We start from the raw sequence: 21,985 nt of genomic DNA on the forward strand, positions 1-21,985 counted from the left end.
CAGTCTTTCTTTGGCTGGTTGTTTCATCAGTCTTCAGCTAAAAACTTTTCTGACGGTTGCACCTTCTTCTCGCATGATTACATCTCCTCTCCATTTAAGACGTGCCACCTTAAATAATTGTATAACGTCAGGTTCCCCGAAACTTTTATAAAACTCAAGGTTAAAACATCTACACCACGAAATTTTGCTCTTCTATTCCCCCATATCTTTTTCTTAAGATTTTTCGCTCGAAATATTTAAGATGTTCCTAGTCTTTCTCTGTGAGTGACGAAGTTTCTGCTCCATATGTTATCGTTATCACTCGTCTTGTTAGCGTTTTATATACGGTAGCTTTAAATTTTCTGGGTAGTTTTGAGGCCACCTCCTTCTCAAGCCATATTAAGACTTCTTCTTATTCTTCTTTTTGTATAGATAAGACTGTCTGTTTTTTCAATGTGCCTCCAGTAAGTTTTTCTAAGTAGTACGTGCTAGAGTAAGTTTTTAGTTCTTACTTTTCTTATTATTTCATCCATAGTCTGTTTGAACAATAAAGGAGTTAAGGAATCCCTCTCTCTTATCCCATTGCCAGCTTCAATTGGGTCAGTTAGTTCTTCTTCTACTTTTACTTTTATTGTGTTGTTCTAGTAGTAGCCCAGTCGGGATAGCATTTGACATTGCATTACGAGCTGCCCAAATTTTATTTTTCTAATCTTTAGTGGGGGGTCAATAGTAGTATAAATTTAACATCTCGACTGAATTTGACCATTGCGTTAGCCGCCATCTTGATTTTAAACGAGAACCGTTTTTGTTCAATATCTCCGCCATTTTCAACTTCTCGACAAAAAATGTACAAACTGAAATTGTTGAAAATGCGTTTTTCTATATTTTTATTTATTATAATTTTTTCATGCGGTCGATATCTTCCGAGTTATGGGTAAAAATAGTGAGTGAAAGCATAATTATTGATTAATTGAATTATCTCGTTTAATATTAGTTTTACAACAAATTTAAATCTACACAAAAATTAAGAGAATTAAATTTTGTACTATTTTGATCTCTTTCATTTTTTTTGATAAAATCAATATTTAAGGTAGTACGTATGCGGTAAAGGCGCGAGCGTAAGACCTGATTGATTTTATAGCAATTGTTTTTGTTCAATATATCCGCCATTTTCATTTTTTCGTCAAAAAGTGTAAGAACTGAAATTGTTGCAATTACGATTTACTATAATTTTTCGACAGAACCAGTGGCGGGTCAACGAGGGGGAACGGGAAAATTCCCACAACGGTCAAAAATTAAAAAAAAATTGTTGACATATTAAAATATGTTAGCTGACATGAAACTTAATTATCGACAGACAAATTCAACAAATCAAACCCGCTAGTTAAGCTAGAACTTAATGCGTATAAGTTATTATTTATGTCTTTTATGTACTTAGTTTGGTTGGTGTTTCATTGGAAGTTTCAAAAATTGTATAAAATATAATTCTCTTTATGTTTGTTTATGTCGCAAAGTTAATAAAAAATGAGACAATTCAATAATTATGCTTCCTCCCGCTTCCACTATTTCCCCCTTAACTCTGAGAATATTAACCGCATAAAAAAGTTGTGAAAAAGACATTGTACGATATTTCGTCTCCAATAATTTTAGTTCAAATCATTTTTGTCTGAAAGTTAGAAATGGCGGAGATATTAAGCAACAACGGTTCTCCATTAAAATCAATATAACGGCTAATGCAACGGCGAAATTCAGTCGAGATTTTAAATTTACACTACTATTGATCTCCCCTAAAGGATATAATTATAAAATTTGGAGCAGTCAGAAACAATATTCAATTTAGTAATTATGCTCCCCCCACCACTTTTTACTATTTTCCCACTTAACTCGGAAAATATCAACCGCATGAAAAAAAATTGTTAAAAATAAATTGTACAAAATCATATTTGGGATAATTTTAGTTGAAAATGGCGTAGATATTGAACAAAAACAATTGCTACAAAATCAATCGGGTCTTACGCTCGCACCATTATTGCATACGTACTATTTTAAATATTAACTTTAGCAAAAAAATGAAGAATATTAAAATTATGTAGAATTGAATTCTCTTTATTTTTGTATGGGAACATTTTTGTCCTAAAGCTAACAATAAACGAGATAATTCAATAATTAAGCTCTAACTGTCACTATTTTCCGCCATAACTCGAAAAATATCGACGGCACGAAAAAATTTTTACAATAGAAATGATAGAAAATCATATTTTCAACAATTTTGGTTGTTATACTTTTTATAATAAAATATTTGTAATGGAAAATAAGCCACAATTTTACCAAAAAAATTATTTTATTAACGTTTCGGAGCCCAAATCGGGGTTCGTTGTATTTTGACAACGAAACCCGATTTGGGCTTCGAAACGTTAATACAATGATTTTTTTGGTAAAATTGTGGCTTATTTCCCATTAAAAATAGTTTATTATAAAAATACCACAAGGAAATAGCTTCATAACAACGTTATACTTTTTGTCGTAAAATTGAAAATGGCGAAGATATTGTGCAAAAACGGTTCTCGTTTAAAATCAAGATGGCGTCTAACGCAACAGCAATTCAGTATAGATTTTAAATTTACACTACTATTAACCCCCCTAAAGATTAGAAAACTAAAATCTGGGGCAGCTCCTAATGCAAGGTTAGGCCTGTTATTCGTCTAACCCGACTGGACTATAGTTGATTTCGATCGTTTTAATGCTAGAGGTACCTCTCTTGAGTATAACAAATGGATTGTGTCCTTTAATTTTACAATGTCTTAACACTTTCTTATGATCCACGAAACATAAATATGTCAGTTTGCTGTATTATAATGATTTCTCTTGATCTTGACTCATTATAAATATAGCGTCGGTGCACGATTTTCCCGAACTAAAACCTTGTTGTTCTTCTGCTAATGTTATAATTTAATTCAGTTTGTTATCACTTTGGTTGTTAATTTTAATATTGTGTTTATAATTGCATCAATTTCTCTGTAATACTCCGGGATCAATTTATCTCCTTTTCTGAATAGAGGTATAAGAATGCTTGATCTCCATTCTTGTGGTATTCGTTTTTGTTCTATTATTTTTGGTATTAGTGTTAATAACTGTTTATTAAGATCTTGTCTACAAAGAATTTAAAAATTGTAAAAGTGAGTCAAATAGGGGTGTAAAATAGATTACATAGGCATATAAAAAAGGTAGACATGAAACCTTTACAGATACTGAGAAATACATCTTATATATTTACATTTCACAAAATTATTTTCTTGTTCCAGTAAATATGTTAAAAATAATATACTCGTAGGTACTGGTAAAACAGAAACAACAAAAGATCTGGCCAAAGCATTTGCTAGACAGTGCGTAGTCTTCAATTGCTCCGATCAACTGGACTTCATGGCAATGGGCAAATTTTTTAAAGGATTGGCAAGTTCAGGAGCTTGGGCATGTTTTGATGAGTTTAACAGGATTGATATAGAAGTACTTTCTGTGGTAAGTTGTTTACAAATTTTCGATGATAATTTATTCATAAATCTTAAGCCTGTCACTCACTACACTGCGGTGTCGTTCGACAAAATTATCGATAATATCAATTCTGCAGTATAGTCCAGAGAAATAAGATTTTTCTCGTGACACATCCCCCTCCAGGCCGAAACCAAATTTTTTGAGTAGTATGGACGCCTATAATAATAACCTATATGTTTACTGCAGCCGATTTTGATGATATACATAGTTATAAACAAATGAAGATCAAAAAACGGTAAATTTTCGCTTTTCTCGTGTATAAACAAAAAGTTAAGCATTTTAAACAAATTTGAGAGTAAGAAACTCATAAATCGTCTAAAAAATTTCAATATGGCGTTCGCTGAATATATCTATCCTTAATGGTTGCTTAGGAAATTGCAAAAAAAATCATAAATTTTGAGTTTTTATAAATATTCATAACTTATGTAAAGAAGCTTCTTATTACAGAAATTGATGGGACTTGTGGTGCTTAAATTATATTTTAAATTTCAAAGCAATTGGTCAAATAGTTTAAAAGTTATTTAATTTGTTTATCCCAAATTCATTTTTTTTGCAACACTATAAGACAGAAAATTATGACGTTACAATAAGACTTCTGACAGTTTATGGAAGAGAAAAATTTATACTATTGACTTAATTAAAAAAAATGACAAAAAGTAATTTTAAACAGTGTAAAATTATTTTGCAAAAACACGTCGATTTTTTGCTTACTTATAAACAATTAGAATAACTTTTTAACCGTTACCCGTAGAAAAATTGTTTTTTCAGATTTGGAAAGACTAAATTTTTATACACATTTAGAAAGAAAAACAATTGTCCTAGGACAATTAGGAGCGAAGTTAGCCCCCCCTTTTTTTTAATTCACATGTTTTTGCATAATAATTTTGCAGTATTTAGAATCATTTTTTGTCATTTTTTTATTTAAATTAATAGTATAAATCTTCTTCTTTCATAAACTATCCAAAGTATTAGTGTAACTTTACCATTTTCTGACTTACAGCGTTGCAAAAAAATTAATTTGGGGAAAAAAAATTAAATAACTTTTAAACTATTTGACCAATTGCTTTGAAATTTAAAAGGTAATTTAAGAACCACAATTCTCAGCAATTCGTGTAGTAAGAACGTTCTTCGTTAATTTTTACATAACTTATGAATATTTAAAAAAAAACTCAAAATTTATTATTTATTTTGCAATTTTCTAAGCAACCAGTAAGGATGGATATAATCAGCCAACGCCATATTGAAGTTTTTTATACGATATATGAGTTTCTCACTCTCAAATTGGTTTAAAATACTTAACTTTTTGGTTATAGACGAAAAAAGCGAAAATTTACGGTTTTTTTATCTTCATTTGTTTATAACAATGTATATCATCAAAATCGGCTGCAGGAAGCATATAGGTTATTATTATAGATGTCCATAATACTCAAAAAATTTGGTTTCGGCTTAGAGGGGAATATGTCACCAACAGGATATTTTTTTTCCTTATTTCTCTGAACTAAAACCAGTTTCTCTGTGAAAAAATTTGTAAATATTTTGTTGGGTGCACGGTCACATACGATCAAAATTTTTGCCAATTAGTCATAATGCCAATAATATGATTATGAAAACTCGCGTGTACATAATTTTACCTTTAACCCATAAAAGCATACACAATAAAAACACAGAATTCATATCTTATTATTAGCCCAGTCGGGATAGCATTTGACCTTGCATTACGAGCGGCCCCAAATTTTTTTTTTCTAATCTTTAGGGGGTGGTCATTAGTAGTATAAATTTAAAGTCTCGACTAAATTTGACCGTTGCGTTAGCCGCCATTTTGATTTTAAACGAGAACGGTTTTTGGTCAATATCTCCGCCATTTTCAACTTTTCGACAAAAAGTGTAGAAACTGAAATTGTTTAAAATGCGGTTTTTCTACAATTTAGTTTATTACAATTTTTTTCGTGCGGTCGATATTTCCCGAGTTATGAGGAAAATAGCGACAGAGCATAATTATTGATTTATTGAATTATCTCGTTTATTATTAGTTTTACAACAAATTTGAGTCAAGAAATCCGATAGCACACACACCCACAACAAATTTGAACCTGTACAAAAATGAAGAGAATTAAATTTTCTACAATTTTGATCTCCTTCATTTTTTTGATAAATTCAATATTTAAGGTAGTACGTATGCGGAAAGGCGCGAGCGAAAGACCTTATTTTCAACTTTTCGACAAAAAGTGTAAGGACTGAAATTGTTGCAATTAAGATTTACTACAAATTTCGAGAGAACCAGTGGTGGGTCTATGAGGAGGGGAATGGGGAAATTCCATCCAACAGGGTCCAAAATTTAAAAAAATTGTTGAAATATTAAAATATGTTAGCTGACATGAAACTAATTATCGACAGACAAATTCAACCAATAAAACCTAGTTTAACTATAAATTTAACGCTAGTTAAGAAAATTAAGTGAACTTAATGCATTCAAGTTATTATTTATGTCTTTTATGTACTTAGTTTGGTTGGTGTTTCATTGGAAGTTTCAAAAATTGTATAAAATATTTTTTATTTTTTAAATACTCTACTTAAATACTCTTTATTTTTGTTTATGTACAATTATGTCGTAAAGTTAATAATAAATTAGACAATTCAATAATTATGCTTTCCTACCGCTTCCACTATTTTCCCCCTTAACTCGGAGAATATTGATCGCATAAAAAATTGTGGAAAAAAATTGTAGGAAATTGCGTTTCCAACAATTTTAGTTCTTACCGTTTTTGTCGAAAAGTTCAAAATGGCGGAGATATTAAGCAACAACGGTTCTCCTTTAAAATCAATATGGCGGCTAATGCAACCGCGGAATTCAGTCTAGATTTTAAATTTACACTACTATTGATCTCCCCTAAAGGATACAATTATAAAATTTGGGTCAGCTCGGAAACAAGATTCAATTCAGTAATTATGCTCCCCCCACCACTTTTTTCTATTTTCCCACTTAATGCACTTAACTCGGAAAATATTAACCGCATGAAAAAAATTGTTAACAATAAATTGTAGTAAATCATATTTAAAACAATTTTAGTTGAAAATGGCGTTGATATTGAACAAAAACCATTACTACAAAATCAATCTGGTCTTACGTTCGCGCCATTATCGCATACGTACTACCTTAAATATTAACTTTAGCAAAAAAATGAAAGAGATTAAAATTGTGTAGAATTTAATTCTCTCTATTTTTGTATGAAATCATTTTTGTGGTCAAACTAATAATAAACGAGATAATTGAATAAATATGCTCTAACTATCACTATTTTCCGCCATAACTCGGAAAATATCGACGGCACGATAAAACTGTAACAATAGAAATGATAGAAAATCACATTTTCAACAATTTTAGTTGTTACACTTTTTGTGGAAAAGTTGAAAATGGCGGAGATATTGAGCAAAAACGGTTCTCGTTTAAAATCAAGATGGCGGTTAACGCAATGGCGGAATTTAGTCGAGATTTTAAATTTACACTAATATTAATCCCCCCCCCCATAAAGACTAGAAAAATAAAATTTGGGGCAGCTCCTAATGCAAGGTAGGCCTGTTATTCCTCTAACCCGACTGGACTATATTATGTCGTATTGTATATTATGTAGGTACTAACAAAGAAAATTCATCAAAACCAAAATAACCGAAACAAGTTTGTATTCCGGGAAAAATATATAAGTAAAAATGATTATAAGTTGTCAAAGGAAACAACTATCAAATACGATATATGACAAAGATTCAAAGTAAAAAATTTTAAAAATGAAAACATTCCTTAGAACATAATAACCATGGGAAAACTAGATATTGATACGATTGATATACTGAGTGACCTAATTCCAACCACACAACGAAATATTGGTAATGGTAGATTCTTTTTAGAAATATGTAAAATTATTTCGTTGTCGAAATACAAATGGGGTAGAAATCATCCAAAAAATCGATCAATATATATAAGAAGTTGAGAAACCAAAGAATATAATATGTTTAATAATATTATTAGACAGCTACTTATTTCAGAAATGACCGTTTCAAAGGAGAATTGGCAGAAAATTTGTCTCAAATTCAAATGAAACTCAAAATTTTTCCGATGCCATGTCAAATATTTAAAATTGTGTATTGTCACCATATTTTATTCGACCCAGTGCGTTGGATGACAAAGATAGCAAATGTTCAATTTGGAAAATATCAGCACAGACATGGTGTCCATTTTTTTCGAATCCTGAAAAAACTGATAAATATTAAAAAAAAATTTAAACGCAGAATGAAAGACTAAACTATTATCAAGGTCCGAAAGACCCTTAGAATAAATAAAAAGTATGTTTTGAATGAGATATTTGAAATTAAAAATCACACTACATGTTCTCTTAGATTTTCACCCCTGTTACTTATTAAAATAAACATTATAGAAGTTTTCGGGGACTTTCTGCCCTCGGTAAGAACGTAATCTTTTATTCTGCGTTTAAGTTTTTTAAAAATACTTATTAGTTTTTTCAGGATTCGGAAAAAATTAATCTCCCATTTAAATAGCATTGGAGCCGAAACTATGTACCGATACCCTTACAGTGCGGCCGATATGTGAAACAATTGCACATTTAATGACACAAGCATATAATTTGGACCACATAATATACTACACATACAGTGAGCACGTAAATGTTGGAATAAATTCATTTTCTCGAGAATGGACAATTTTGGAAAAAAATCCCGAAACATGTCAATTTTTATTTTTAAATTACGACTTTTTGACGTATATATCATACTAGTGACGTCATCCATGTGGGCGTGATGACGTCATCGATGATTTTTTAAATGGGAATATGGGTCGTGTGCTAGCTCATTTGAAAGGTAATTTAATTCTCTATTTAGTAATATAAACATTTACATAATTATTTATACAGGGTGTCCAAGAAAACATTTTTTTAATTTAATTTATTGACATAAAAAGTAGAATGCATGTAATTTATTTAATCCAAAATATATTTTACTGCTCTCAGAAAACAAAAAAAAATGTTTATTTGAAAAATATTCATTGCTTTTCGCTTAAATTAAATGTTCAAACTGTCAAGAGGATGGCGGCTTTGATATTGAATTTAAGCAAAAAACAATATTTATTTGTCAAATAAACATTATTTCCTGTTTTCTGATAGCAGTAAAATGTATTGTGAGTTAAATAAATTACACACATTCTTCTTTTTATACCAATAGATTTAATTAAAAAATAGTTTTTTTGACACTCTGTATAAATAAATATGTTAATGTTTATATTACTGAATAGAGAATTAAATTACCTTTCAAATGAGCTATCGCACGACCCCTATCATCATTTAAAAAATTTTAAGATGACGTCATCACGCCCAGATGGGTGAAGTCACTAGTATGATACATATTCCAAAAAGTCGCAATTTAAAAATAAAAATTTACCTGTTTTGGGTTTATTTTTCAAAATCATCCATTCTCGAGAAAATGAATTTATTCCAATCTTTACGTGCTCACTGTATAAAGGTTCAAATTTAGATATGAGGCCATCTCAGATTTTACCTTTTACAAAAATGGCGGGCATTCAAAATGGCGACTATAAATATGTGTTTAATAGTACCATAACGCTTGAACGAAAAGTCCGATTTCAACCAAATTTGGTATCTAGGTTCTTTTTTTGATTTACAACATGGATATGGTGAACCAGAAGAATCGGCTTACCAAAAGTTGTGGTTTTTACTGGTTGTTTTTGTAAAAATATGTTTTTCTTTTTCAATTTTTTCCCTCTGTATATATTAATTTTTCAAAAAGGTAATACCGCAGTTGAAAAGAGCGTAAAAATATTATGTAGAAAATACTTTGAACATTTTAGTTATGTTAATTTTTCTTCTTCTTTAGGTGCCGTGTCTGTATTCAGACGTTGGGCGTCATCATGTTTACAATTTCCTGAAACCTCTCTATCGGCTGCTTCGCCAAATAATTATTCTACTGTGCAGCCACACCATTGTTTAATATTACGCAGCCATGAAAGTTTCTTTCGACCAATCCATCTCTTTCCCTCCACTTTTCCTTGTGGCAGATGGCGAAGGCGAAGCAGATGGTATTTAGGTCCTCTAATTATATGGCCGAAGTATTCTGTTTTTCTCCTCTTTATGATGCTTATGAGCAGACGTTCCGAATTCATCATTTGAAGAACATCTTCATTGGAAGTGTGCGAAACCCACGATATCTTTAGGATTCGTCGATAGCACCACAATTCGAATGCTTCTATTTTGTTTAGCATTGTGGTTTTTAACGTCCATGTCTCACAACCATACAATAGGATAGACCACACATAACATTTCAGCACCTTCTTTCGAATATTCATCGACAGGTTTCTATTACATAAAACTGGTTTCCAGGTCATAAAAGCCTTCCGTGATATTTCGATCCTAGTTATTATCTCTTCATCAGAGTCACAATTTACATTAAACCAGCTGCCAAGGTACTTGAAATGATTTACCCGTTCTAACTCCTCTCCATCAAGAGAAAGCTGACCTTGATCTATATTAATCTTTCCAACTGCCATCCACTCTGTTTTTGAAATGTTGATTTTAAGGCCTCTCCGATAGCTTGCTTCACTGACTAGATTTAGTAGTGTCTGAAGATCTTGTAAATTTTCAGCAAGAATGGCTGTATCGTCAGCGTATCTAATATTGTTGGTTACTTCTCCGCCTAGCCTTACTCCCTCTTGTCTGTCATCCAAAGCCTCCCTAAAGATTTCTTCAGAGTACAGATTAAAAACAGTGGGTGATAAAACACAACCTTGTCGTACTCCACGTTTTATCGGCAGTTTTTCAGTACGACTGTCTCCAATTTGGATAGAGGCTACTTGATTGTAATATAAGTATTTCAGCAGTCTTATATCGTAGTGGTCAAGTCCTGCTGCCTGCAGGCAATGGAAAAGTGTATCATGTTGTACTCGGTCGAATGCCTTCTCGAAGTCGATGAAACAAACATAAACGTTCTTTCGGAATTCACAACTTATTTGTAATAGAACGCGCATACAAAATAGTGCTTCTCTAGTTCCTAGACCATTTCTAAATCCAAATTGCTTATTACCCATTCTGCTTTCGCACAGAAGGAATACTCGGTTTTGTATAATACGTAAAAGTATCTTAAGTGTGTGACTCATCAAACTGATTAGTCTAAAATCGCTGCATTTGGTGGGCCTGGTTTTCTTTCGTAATGTTATAAACAGTGGCTCCAACCAATCATCTGGTATTTTTCCTTCGTTGTAAATTTTGTTAAAGAAAGTGGTCAAGTAGGTAATGTTTTCCTCATCCAAAAGTTTAAGTAGCTCAACAGGGATTTGATCGGGTCCAGGTGCTTTATTGTTTTTGGCTTGTTGTATTGCTTTTATGACTTCTGACTTCAGTATACTGGGACCTCTGTCTAATTGGTTGTCACACGTAGTATTTGGACCATTTTCTCGAAAAGCATCGTCAAAAATGTCACTGATGTGTCTCTCCCATTCTTTGCACTGTTGTTCGTGATCACAAATTTTTCCGTCTGCGGTTTTAAGTACGTGAGCATTTTTCTGTTTTCTAATTCCGGAGGTATATTTAAGTTTCTTGTGGAGGTTGAAACTGTCATGCTTTTTTTGGAGGTCTTCTATTTCTTTACATGAATTCTCGAGCCAGGATTCTTTGGCCTGTTTAATTTTTCTTTTTATGAGTTTGTTAATTTCACGGTATTTGATAATATTTCTATTTTTGTATTTTCGTCGAACTTCCATCAAGTCTAGAATTTCTTGGTTTATCCATTCATTTTTTGCCCACATTGTAGGTGTTTTTAAAGATTCCCTTACGTCCTCTAAAATCGAGTTTTGAATATCGTACCAACATTCGTTAATAGTTCTGTTTTCGTTTGGTATATTTGATATTCTGTGCATTTTACTATTTATCTGCTGTGCTATGTGTTCGCGCGTTTGGGTGTTTTTAAGGGGGTCGAGATATATCTTACTAGGTTTAGTTGGCTTTGTTAGTTTCTTTAATTTAATTTGTATTTTCGAGCAGAGTAAATTATGATTTGAGTTTATATCGGCGCCGGGGTAAGTTCTTACATCTTTAATATTGTTCCGAAATCGATGGTTAATTAGGATATAGTCTATTTGATTCCGTACTATTTTACCTTGATGTCCATCTTGAGGGGATTTCCACTTGTAGAGACGCCTTTCTGGAAGTTGAAACCAGGTATTTGTAATGACGAAGTCATTTTCTTGGCAGAATTCTATTAGACGCTCATCTCTTTGATTTCTTTCTCCCAAGCCGAACTTTCCGGTGATGTTTTGTGTCATCTTTTGTCCAACTTTAGCGTTAAAGTCTCCCATAATTATTGTTGTTTCGTGTTTCTTTGTTGTTTTTAGCACTTCTCCTATTTGATGGTAGCATTCTTCCATTTTCTGCTCATCTGCATCTGTAGTGGGAGCATAAACTTGGATGATATTTATATTTACAGGTTTAGCATTCAGCTGTATTAAAATTACTCTGTCTGACATTGGGATGAAGTTAGTCACATATTTACTAATATGCTGTTTCATAATTATTGCTACTCCGTTTCGATGCATATGGTCTTGATTTCCAGAAAAATAAACGGCGTATCCGTGTGGTATGAAATTCCCTGTATTTGGCCATCTTGTTTCACATACCCCCATGATAGTAATGTTTAGTCTGTCCATTTCAGAGAGTAGATTTCTCAGCTTACCGGCTTCATATAAGGTTGTTACATTCCATGTAGCTATGTTAATTATTACCATTTAATAAATGCATAAGTATCTTCACATGTACCTATGTGTGGCAGATTCGTGCAAATATTATAAGAATTATTGTCCATTTAATGGTAGAATCATATAATTTGGACCACATATACTACACATATCAAGGTTCAAACTTAGATATAAGGCCATCTCAGATTTTACCTTTTACAAAAATGGCGGGCATTCAAATTGGCGACTATACATATGTGACTAATTGCACTATAACTTTTAAACGAAAAGTCTGATTTCAACCAAATTTGGTATATAGGTTCTTCTCTTGATGTGTAAGACCAAGGTCTTGAACCGAAAGAATTTATTTACCAGAAGTTGTGTTTTTCCTAATTTGTATGTAAAAACATGTTGTTCTTTTACAGATTCTTTCACCCTGTATATATTAATTTTTCAAAAAGGTAATACCGGCGTTGAAAAGAGCGTAAAAATATTTTTTAGCAAATATTTTGAACTCTTTAGTTATGTTAAATACCAATTAATAAATGCATAACGTATCTTCACATGTACCTATGAACCTATGTGCGGCAGATTCGTGCAAATAATATAAGAATTATTGTGCACTAAATGCTAAAGGCATATAATTTGAACCACATACACTACACATACAAAGATTCAAACTTAGATATGAGGCCATCTCAGATTTTGTCTTTTACAAAAATGGCAGGCATTCAAAATGGATCTGCCGCACATAGCTACATGTGAAGATACGTTATGCATTTATTAAAAGGTAATTAACATAACTAAAAAGTTCAAAATCTTTCCTAAAAAATATTTTTACACTCTTTTCAATGGCGGTATTACCTTTTTGAAAAATTAATATATACAGGGTGGAAGAATTAAAAAAAAAATATTTTTACATAAAAAACAGAACTTCTGGTAAACCGATTCTTCCGGTTCAAAATATAGAACTTACTCATCAAAAAAAGAACCTTGGTGCCAAATTTGGCTGAAATCGGACTTTTCGTTCAGGAGTTATCGTGCTATTAGTCACATAATATGTGCTTTATTATCTAGAGCCGCCGTTTTGAATGCTCGCCATTTTTGTAAAAGGCAAAATCTGAGATGGCCTCATATCTAAATTTAAACTTTTGTATGTGTAGTATATGTGGTCCAAATTATATGCTTCTCCCAATAAATGCACAATAATTCGTATAATATTTGCACGAATCTACCACACATAGGTACATGTGAAGATACGTTATGCATTTATTAAATGGTAATTAACATAACTAAAAAGTTCAAAATATTTCCTAAAACATATTCTTACGCTCTTTTCAATGGTATTACCATTTTGAAAAATTAATATACACAGGGTAGAAAAGTTGAAAATAAATTATTTACATAATATAAAATAGTTTTACATAAGAAACCAGATAAAACATAACTTCTGGCAAACCGATTCTTCCAGTTCAGGACATCGATCTTGTAAATCACAAAAGGAACCTACGTAGCAAATTTGGTTGAGATCAGACTTTTCATTCAAAAGATATCGTGCTATTAGTCACATATGTATAGACGCCCATTTTGAACTACCGCCATTTTTGTAAAAAGCAAAATCTGAGATGGCCTCGTATCTAAATTTGTACCTTCATATGTGCAGTATATGTGGACCAAATTATATGCTTGTATCATTAAATGCGCAATTCTTATAATATTTGCACGAATCTGCCGCACTATTAACGTTGCCGGCTTACGAAATAACGGATTAATTCCTTTCATTTGCACCATACCCGTAGTTTATAAAATTTATCAAAGCAATAAAATATAATAGTGTTTTCATTTCCTTCCTCCCGTCTCTACGAAAATAGTAGCTAAATAAATTCTATTTAATGAAAGGGTTTCCAGTTCACATTTACGTGTGTACCCGAGTATTTTCGTTGATACCAATAAACGTTACTCAATCTGATTGATTGGAAAACGTTTTCTCGAACCATTTTATATAATATGTAGCGGGTCTGAAGCGAATGGTCAAAAATCGAGGTCCTGGTTGGAGAGGTAATAAATATTTTCCACTCAAATCAACTTTATTAAATGGTTTTTAAGGTTCAAAATAGTTTGTTTCAAGACTTTACTGATAAAAGGTTTTTAAGAATTATTATTTTCTTAACAAAGTAAGTAGAATGAGAACACAGAAGATGAAAAGGAAACAATATTGAACATTTATTATATTGGACCACATATTCTATTTCTATATTGCACACTTGAATTGTATAAGTTTTAATTTAATACAGCTTTTTCTTTAAAGGTAATTAAAATAAACGATCGCTATTATAACCACAGTAATTACGATACATAAAAATAACTATGATTTTTCTATAAAACGATACTTGTACCTATCTAATGTATTTTACAGAACTGAAATTGGACTATTCAAGCGGCCTCAGGGATATATTAAATTTATAAACAATTTTTTGGCTTATAAACAAATAGAATATCTCTGAAAATATTAAATTAAATTAAATCATGAAAACGGCATTGGAAAAAAAGAGGACGGACGGTTCTTTTAAAAGAAAAAACCATTAATTGTGATTAGTGGTTCCTGAGATACAACCTGTCAAATTTGACCGACATTTACAGCAAATATATAAACAATAAGATCAAAGTTTTTGAACCATCACCTTTTTATTTTTGTTCTCTTTCTCCACACCAATCTTCATAGAAATAAAATACTCAAAACATATATTATTATAATAAAAATTATCGATATTACGAGTGAAAATTTCTAAATATAGCAAAATTCCAATCAAAAATTAGGTTAAAGAAAATGTCATCTTAAAGTTCAAAATCGGTAACCGTTAAAAAAATGCATTTTCTCGGCTTCCTATGGAGCAATTTTCTTCATTCTTTTTTTGTTCCCCAGTAACACGAGTAGAGCCATCTAACTAGCGCATTATTAAATGTCAAACCTGCTTTTGTTTTGTTATAATGGATTAATTTATTTATAAGAAAAGAAAACTACATATTTTTTCCAGTCGTATACTTTTTTAGATAAACTTACTACAAGTGTACCTTTTAACGTTAAAAACACAAATATTCTCATTTGAAAGCTGTATAATTATTTAAACAATCTTTATTTAAACAAATTAAAAATTTTTGTTATAATTAATAAATTAATTTATTATAACAAAACAAAAGCAAATTTGACATTTAGTAATGCGTTAGTTAGACGGCTCTACTCGAGTTACTTGGGAGCAAAAAAATAATGAAGAAAATTGCTCCATGGGAAGCCGAAAAAATTTTGCATTTTTTTAACGTATACCGATTTTGAACTTTGAGATTACATTTTCTCCAACCTAATTTTTGATTGGAATTTTGCTATTTTTGGCAATTTTCACTCGTAGTATCGATAGTTTTTAATATATTAATGTGTGTGTGTGTTTAGATTTATGACCTTAGTTTGAACCAATTGGCCAGCTCATTTTTTTTTATTTTCATAGACACAATTTCCTAATTTTAACTGATATACATTATATTTTAATAATTACAAACATATATTACATACATTACATTAAAAATACATACTAATATTAAACACTATTACTAAATACTTATACTAAACCACTAACTGATATTAAAATATTTTTTTTTAGCGTTAAAACCTAAACCCGATTCAACCTCGCGGAGGTTTAGGCCTTCTTTGTTATTTTTTTTTGCTTTTTTATTTTTTTTATTTTGTTTTTTTTATTGTTTTTTTAATATTCATTTCTTTTTTTTTTATTATTTTTTTTCTTTTTTTTTTGTTTTTTTTATATATTTTTTTTTAATTTTATTTTTTTTTAAATATCAATTTTCATATTTTTAAATGGTTATAAACAATTTTATACAAATTTATATTTCGTGTACATAAAATGGAATTTAAATTGGTGGGGAGAGTAACTCCTACTGTTTGTAGATTCTTATATAACTGTTGGTTCAGCATCTGGAAGTTTGCGCAATCGAAAATCACATCCTCTAATGTACCCAACTCCCCGCAAGTGCAGATTTGAGAAGTGGCCAACCCTAGTTTATTTTTGTGAACTGGATATAAACCATGTTTGTTCCTTGCTCTATTTAAGGTTTTAATGAAGTGTCGATTTGTAATGTCGTTAAACCACGGTTTTCTATAAATTTTTGGTTGGATATCATGATATCGTATACCTTTAAGAGAGATATCATATTCCAGTTGCCATTGCTCCATTTTTGTTTTTTCTTAAACCATTGTCGTAGATCAGAGTCTGGCATTAACGGTTCTTCTATCGTTTCCCCTGTTGTAGTAGCATCCTTGGCAAGTCTATCCACTATTTCATTTCCGTTAATTCCAAAATGAGCCTTAATCCAAACCAAAGAAATTTGTTTACCTGTATTCGTAAGTAACTGGATTGTTTCTAAAATTTTTTAATTACCCCTGATGAAGTGCTTGATAATTTAGTTTGTACTATTTTGTCTACTGAACTTTTGCTATCTGTTAATATAATAAACTTATTCTTGTGATGGATATCAATATACCTCAAAGCTTGAAGAATTGCGATGAGCTCAGCAGTATAACTAGACATTTGATTTGAAAGTTTAAATTTTTTGGATAGATTTTCATTTGAATGGTAAAAGGCGCATCCAGTAGACTCAGCGAATTTGGATCCATCTGTATAAATACAATCGGACTCCGGCCATCTTTTCAGAATTGTTTGCTCAACAAACGTATTTATGTTAAATTGATTAACATGTGGTTCAATATTAAGATAATAATAAGGAATTTGTAGTTCTAATAGGTTATAATCACAATTATAAAAGGGAAGGATGTAATTTCTGTAAACCTCGCTATTAAATTGGATTAATAGCTGATAACTGCTTATTACTTTGGGATGAATTTTACGCCGCCAGAAGGGACTATCTATTTTTGAATTGAGATTTTGTATTTTCTCAAATCTTTTCTGTGCTAGGAGTTTTGATATAAAAACATCACACAAAAATTGCCGTCTAAGATGCAAAGGAGGCTCTGTTGCTTCTATTTCTAAAATATATGTTGGTGTGCTTTGTATACATCCAAGACAAAGTCGTAAACACTTTTTCCAATATCTCCAATTGAGTTAAATTTGCATTTCCATATAAAATACAACCATAGTCAATCACTGAACGTATTAGTGCTCTATAGAAGATTAGTGATATATTTGGATCGGCTCCCCACTTTGTGTGGCTAAAAGCTCTTAGTACATTTATTGCTTTTTCACATTTTTTTGACTAATGATGAATATGTTCTTTCCAAGAAAGCTTTTGATTTAAAATTATGCCAAGGTATTTAACAGATGTTTTATATGGGAATGTGAAAGGTCCTATATTAATTTGGTTTGGTGGTTGATAACGTCTTCTCGTAAATGAATAATATGTTATGAGGAATTTAAAGATATGAATTGGTGTGATGATAAATTGGTGTGAAGAAAGAGGACAAAAATAAAAAGCTGATGGTTTAAAAATTATGATCCTATTGTTTATATCTTTGCCGTAAATAGCTGTTGTAATTGTAACTTTGACCGGTTGTATCTCAGGAACCACTCATCACAATTAAACGTTTTTTCTTTTATAAGAAGCGTACTGCCGCTTTTTTCCAATACCGTTTTCATGATTTAATTTAATTTAATATTTCTTGAGATATTCTATTTGTTAAAAAGCCAAAAAATTATTTATATATTTAAAATATTCCCGAGGCCGCTTAAATAGTCCTATTTCAATTGTGTAAAGTAGTACATTAGATCGCTCAGTGTCTTTTTATACAAAAATCATAGTTATTCTTATGTATCATAATTATTGCGGTTATTATAGTGACCGTAAAGTTTTAATTAACAATTCAATTGTTGCTAAACTGTTCATTCAATTTCCATCGGCTTCTGGAATTATAATCTATACGAAAAGAGCTTTTATATTATCAAGTTATTTAATTATTGATAAGCAATTACTAATCTAAAATTTTAGTTGAAATTTAAAGATTTTGTTGGAAAAACCCGCATTTTCCGGGGAAAATTTTCGTCGAAGTTAATCGGGAAAAACACGTCTCCATGTAAAATTATTCACAATCAATGTAATATTATAAAATTCTTAAATTCTTTCAACACATTTTAAATTTTCAGGTTGCTCAACAAATAACTACAATTCAAAAAGCTCAGCAAGCCCGTTTGGATGTATTCTTCTTCGAGGGAACCGAAATACCGTTGAAGGAATCTTGCGCCGTTTTCATTACAATGAATCCTGGATATGCTGGACGAACTGAACTTCCAGATAACCTCAAAGCTCTATTTCGACCTGTTTCCATGATGGTGCCTGATTATGCGTTAATTGCTGAGATTTCCTTATTTTCGTTTGGATTTAGGTAAGTTTGTTTATATATTTTAATTTTATTTGTTTATGTATTTTAATTTAGTCGGCAAGTTATTTAAGTTTAGTCGGCAACAGCACTTTTTGTGTGGTAATATATATTATAGTCTTTTTACTACAAAAGCAAGCTTTCGTCAGTCAAAATTTCTGACGTCAGAGCACTGCCAAAGCATTAGAATGTGACTTTTCATCACGGCCATGTTTATGTCATTACTTGTCAAAGATATTTTTTTTTGTTTCTGTTTACTGTACAAATACTAATATCTATAACCCTTTATTCTAAGTAATTATGTCAATCCGTTTTTATTTGCCGAAACATATTAATTAACAACAATATTATCATAGTGTACATTCAATAAAATTCATCATTTAATATTTTATGCACGACCGGGCGGTAAAGTCCATATTCGTGATCAGACACCTCGTAACGCGACAGCTCGTAACCGGACAGTTGGTAACAGACAATTCGTAACAGCGACAGTTCGTAACGGCGACACTTGGTAACGGCGACAGTTCATAACTAGACAAATTCGTAACGGACAATTCGTAACGTCCAAATTGAATTATTCTCTTTATTGAAAACTAACTATTATCACATTATAATTGAAATTATCTTTATCAATTTAACGAGTCAGTACGGGATAAACATGTTTAACACATTTTATATTTCGTGTTTCAGAGAATGTACCTATAGTGCAGTCACTGGAGGTGGATATGAGCTATTACCTCCGATTTCGTTAAACCTCCATAGATTTGCATAAAAATTGGTGAGTGGTTAGAGGCTATCTCAAGGAACAAAGGTGACATGGTGCCAACTGCGCTTTTATCCTGGGGGTGGATGCCACCCCTTCTCGGGAGTCAAAATTATTTTATTGAAAATAACCCCATAATTCGATAGAGGGACAAATTCTAAGCAAAATTTGTTATTGTATAAAGTTAATAAAATAAATCAAAACTTTTTGAGTTATTGAAGGTCAAAGACTGTAATTTTTCTTGAGAAAAATGCATATTTTTAACAGATTTTTCATCAATAACTCAAAAATTATAAGTTTTTGAAAAAAAGTTAATATTACCAAAATTGAAGCTAATAAAAAATTAAATAAATCCTTTACTAGAAAAACCTTTTAGTGTTAATTAAAAGTCAGTTATAGGTAATTGAATATATATTTTTTTCGGCGAGTAAAAAAATCTAAGTATTCAAGCTGAAATAACGGGAAAATGATGCATTTTATAACATAAACTTATTTAACATTTGTCAAAGTACTTAATAGGCCTTGGGCCCGCATATACAATTATTATTTATGACCACACCGTTGAAACTTTTTGTACTTGTTATTTGGGTGGAGTCGGACAAATTTTGAGCTTGGCGCATTATGGTAGTGGGGCGTTTGTCTGTCAAGCGGTGACGAAGTTGTCAACTTTATGCAAGAAAAAAATTTATTACCACATTGGTCATTCTATTTTAATCAATGGATTTTATCATATAAACAACGAAAACAATTTTGTCGGACAAAAATATTGGGGCATACGACGCGTCGGACACGCTAAATATGTCAAATTTATGAAAATAATAAATTTATTACCACATGGATAATTTTAACGGTATCTACCATAAAGCATTTTTACAATAATGTGGTAACCTTGTCGGACAATTTTCACGGGGCATATGCGCAGTCGGACGCGCCGAAGATGTCAATTTCCTGAAATTTTTTTATTTACAACCATTTTTCCGACAACATTAGTAGGTTATAAGTAATTATATTCTTAATCAAAAAATCAAAGTGTCGGACAAAAATATTGGGGCAACTCGACAGTCGGACAAAAAATGTAATTTTTATTAGTAAACTATACTTTCCAATTATGCTGGGTTCGTGCATCCCTTATTTTACAACCATATTTCCGACAAAAGCAGTAGGTTACAAGTAATTATATTCTTAAACAAAAAATGTAATTGTCTGACAAAAATGTTGGGGCAAACGAACACAAAACTTAATTCTTTTAGGCTATCGACGAGGAGGTATTATCAAAAAAAAAATTTTAAAACAGAGTTTCTCGGTTACTTTTGAATCGATTTAGCTGAAAATTGGTACACACACTAAGTAAAGCATTTAAAAGGGTATGACGTAGGTCGGAACCCAAAATTTTCTTAAAAAATTTTCCGACAAGAGGGAAAATTTTAGAAAAATTGTGATCTGATAATGTGTGTATATACTCCTTGAACAACGACAAACATCGTTCTGTATTTTTTTCTCGACTTAAAAAAAAATTTTCAGCACATGTATCAGGTTATAAGTAGTTATATTCCAAATCAAAAAATCTAAGTGCCCGACATAAATAGTGGGGCACATCCAAAGTCGGACAAAAAATTTAATTTTTATTAATAAACTATACTTTTAAACTATTCTGGGTTCGTGCATCCCTTATCTTTACAACCATTTTTCCGACAAAAGTAGTAGGATACAAGTAATTATACTCTTAAACAAAAAATCTAATTGTCTGACAAAAATGTTGGGGCAAACGAACAGGAAACTTAATTCTTTTAGGCTATGGACGAGGAGGTATTATCCAAAAATACTTTAAAACAGTTTTTCTCGGTTATTTTTGAATCGATTTAGCTGAAAATTGGTACACACACTAAGTAAAACATTTAAAAGGGTATGACGTAGAGCTGTACCCAAAGTTTTCCCAAAAAAATTTCGGACAAGAGGGAAAATTTTAGAAAAATTGTGATCTGATATTTGCGTACATACTCCTTGAACAACGACAAACATCGCTCTGTAGTTTTTTTTCTCGAAATAAAAAAAAATTTCCGACACAAGTATCAGGTTATAAGTAGTTATATTCCAAATCAAAAAATCTAAGTGTCCGACAAAAATATTGGGGCAAATCCAAAGTCGGACAAAAAATTTAATTTTTATTGATAAACTATACTTTTAAATTATGCTGGGTTCGTGTACCCCTTATCTTTACAACCATTTTTCCGACAAAGGTAGTAAGTTACAAGTAATTAGACTCTTAAACAAAAAATGTAATTGTTTGACAAAAATCTTGGGGCAAACGAACAGAAAACTTAATTTTTTAGGCTATCGACGAGAAAGTAATATCAAAAAATTTTAAAAGAGTTTTCTCGGTTATTTTTGAATCGATTTAGCTCAAAATTGGTACACACACTAAGTAAAACATTTAAAAGGGTATGACGTAGAGCTGTACCCAAAATTTTCTTAAAAAATTTTCTGACAAGAGGGAAAATTTTAGAAAAATTGTGATCTGATATTTGCTTACATACTCCTTGAACAACGACAAACATCG

General features: G+C 31.1%; 1 protein-coding gene across 1 annotated transcript in view; it reads left to right on the forward strand.

Annotated features, from left to right (window-relative positions):
- LOC114334288 (dynein axonemal heavy chain 1-like) overlaps nucleotides 1–21,985 on the forward strand; it is a 947,682-nt gene that overhangs the window by 297,288 nt on the left and 628,409 nt on the right. Inside the window, exons 12-13 of the mRNA XM_050660136.1 lie at nucleotides 3,311–3,495; nucleotides 18,433–18,671. Of these exons, the coding sequence (XP_050516093.1) occupies nucleotides 3,311–3,495; nucleotides 18,433–18,671 (424 nt within the window). The remainder of the gene's footprint in view (nucleotides 1–3,310; nucleotides 3,496–18,432; nucleotides 18,672–21,985) is intronic.

The sequence above is a fragment of the Diabrotica virgifera genome, chromosome 9, assembly GCF_917563875.1.
Source record: "Diabrotica virgifera virgifera chromosome 9, PGI_DIABVI_V3a".
Lineage (NCBI taxonomy): Eukaryota > Metazoa > Arthropoda > Insecta > Coleoptera > Chrysomelidae > Diabrotica > Diabrotica virgifera.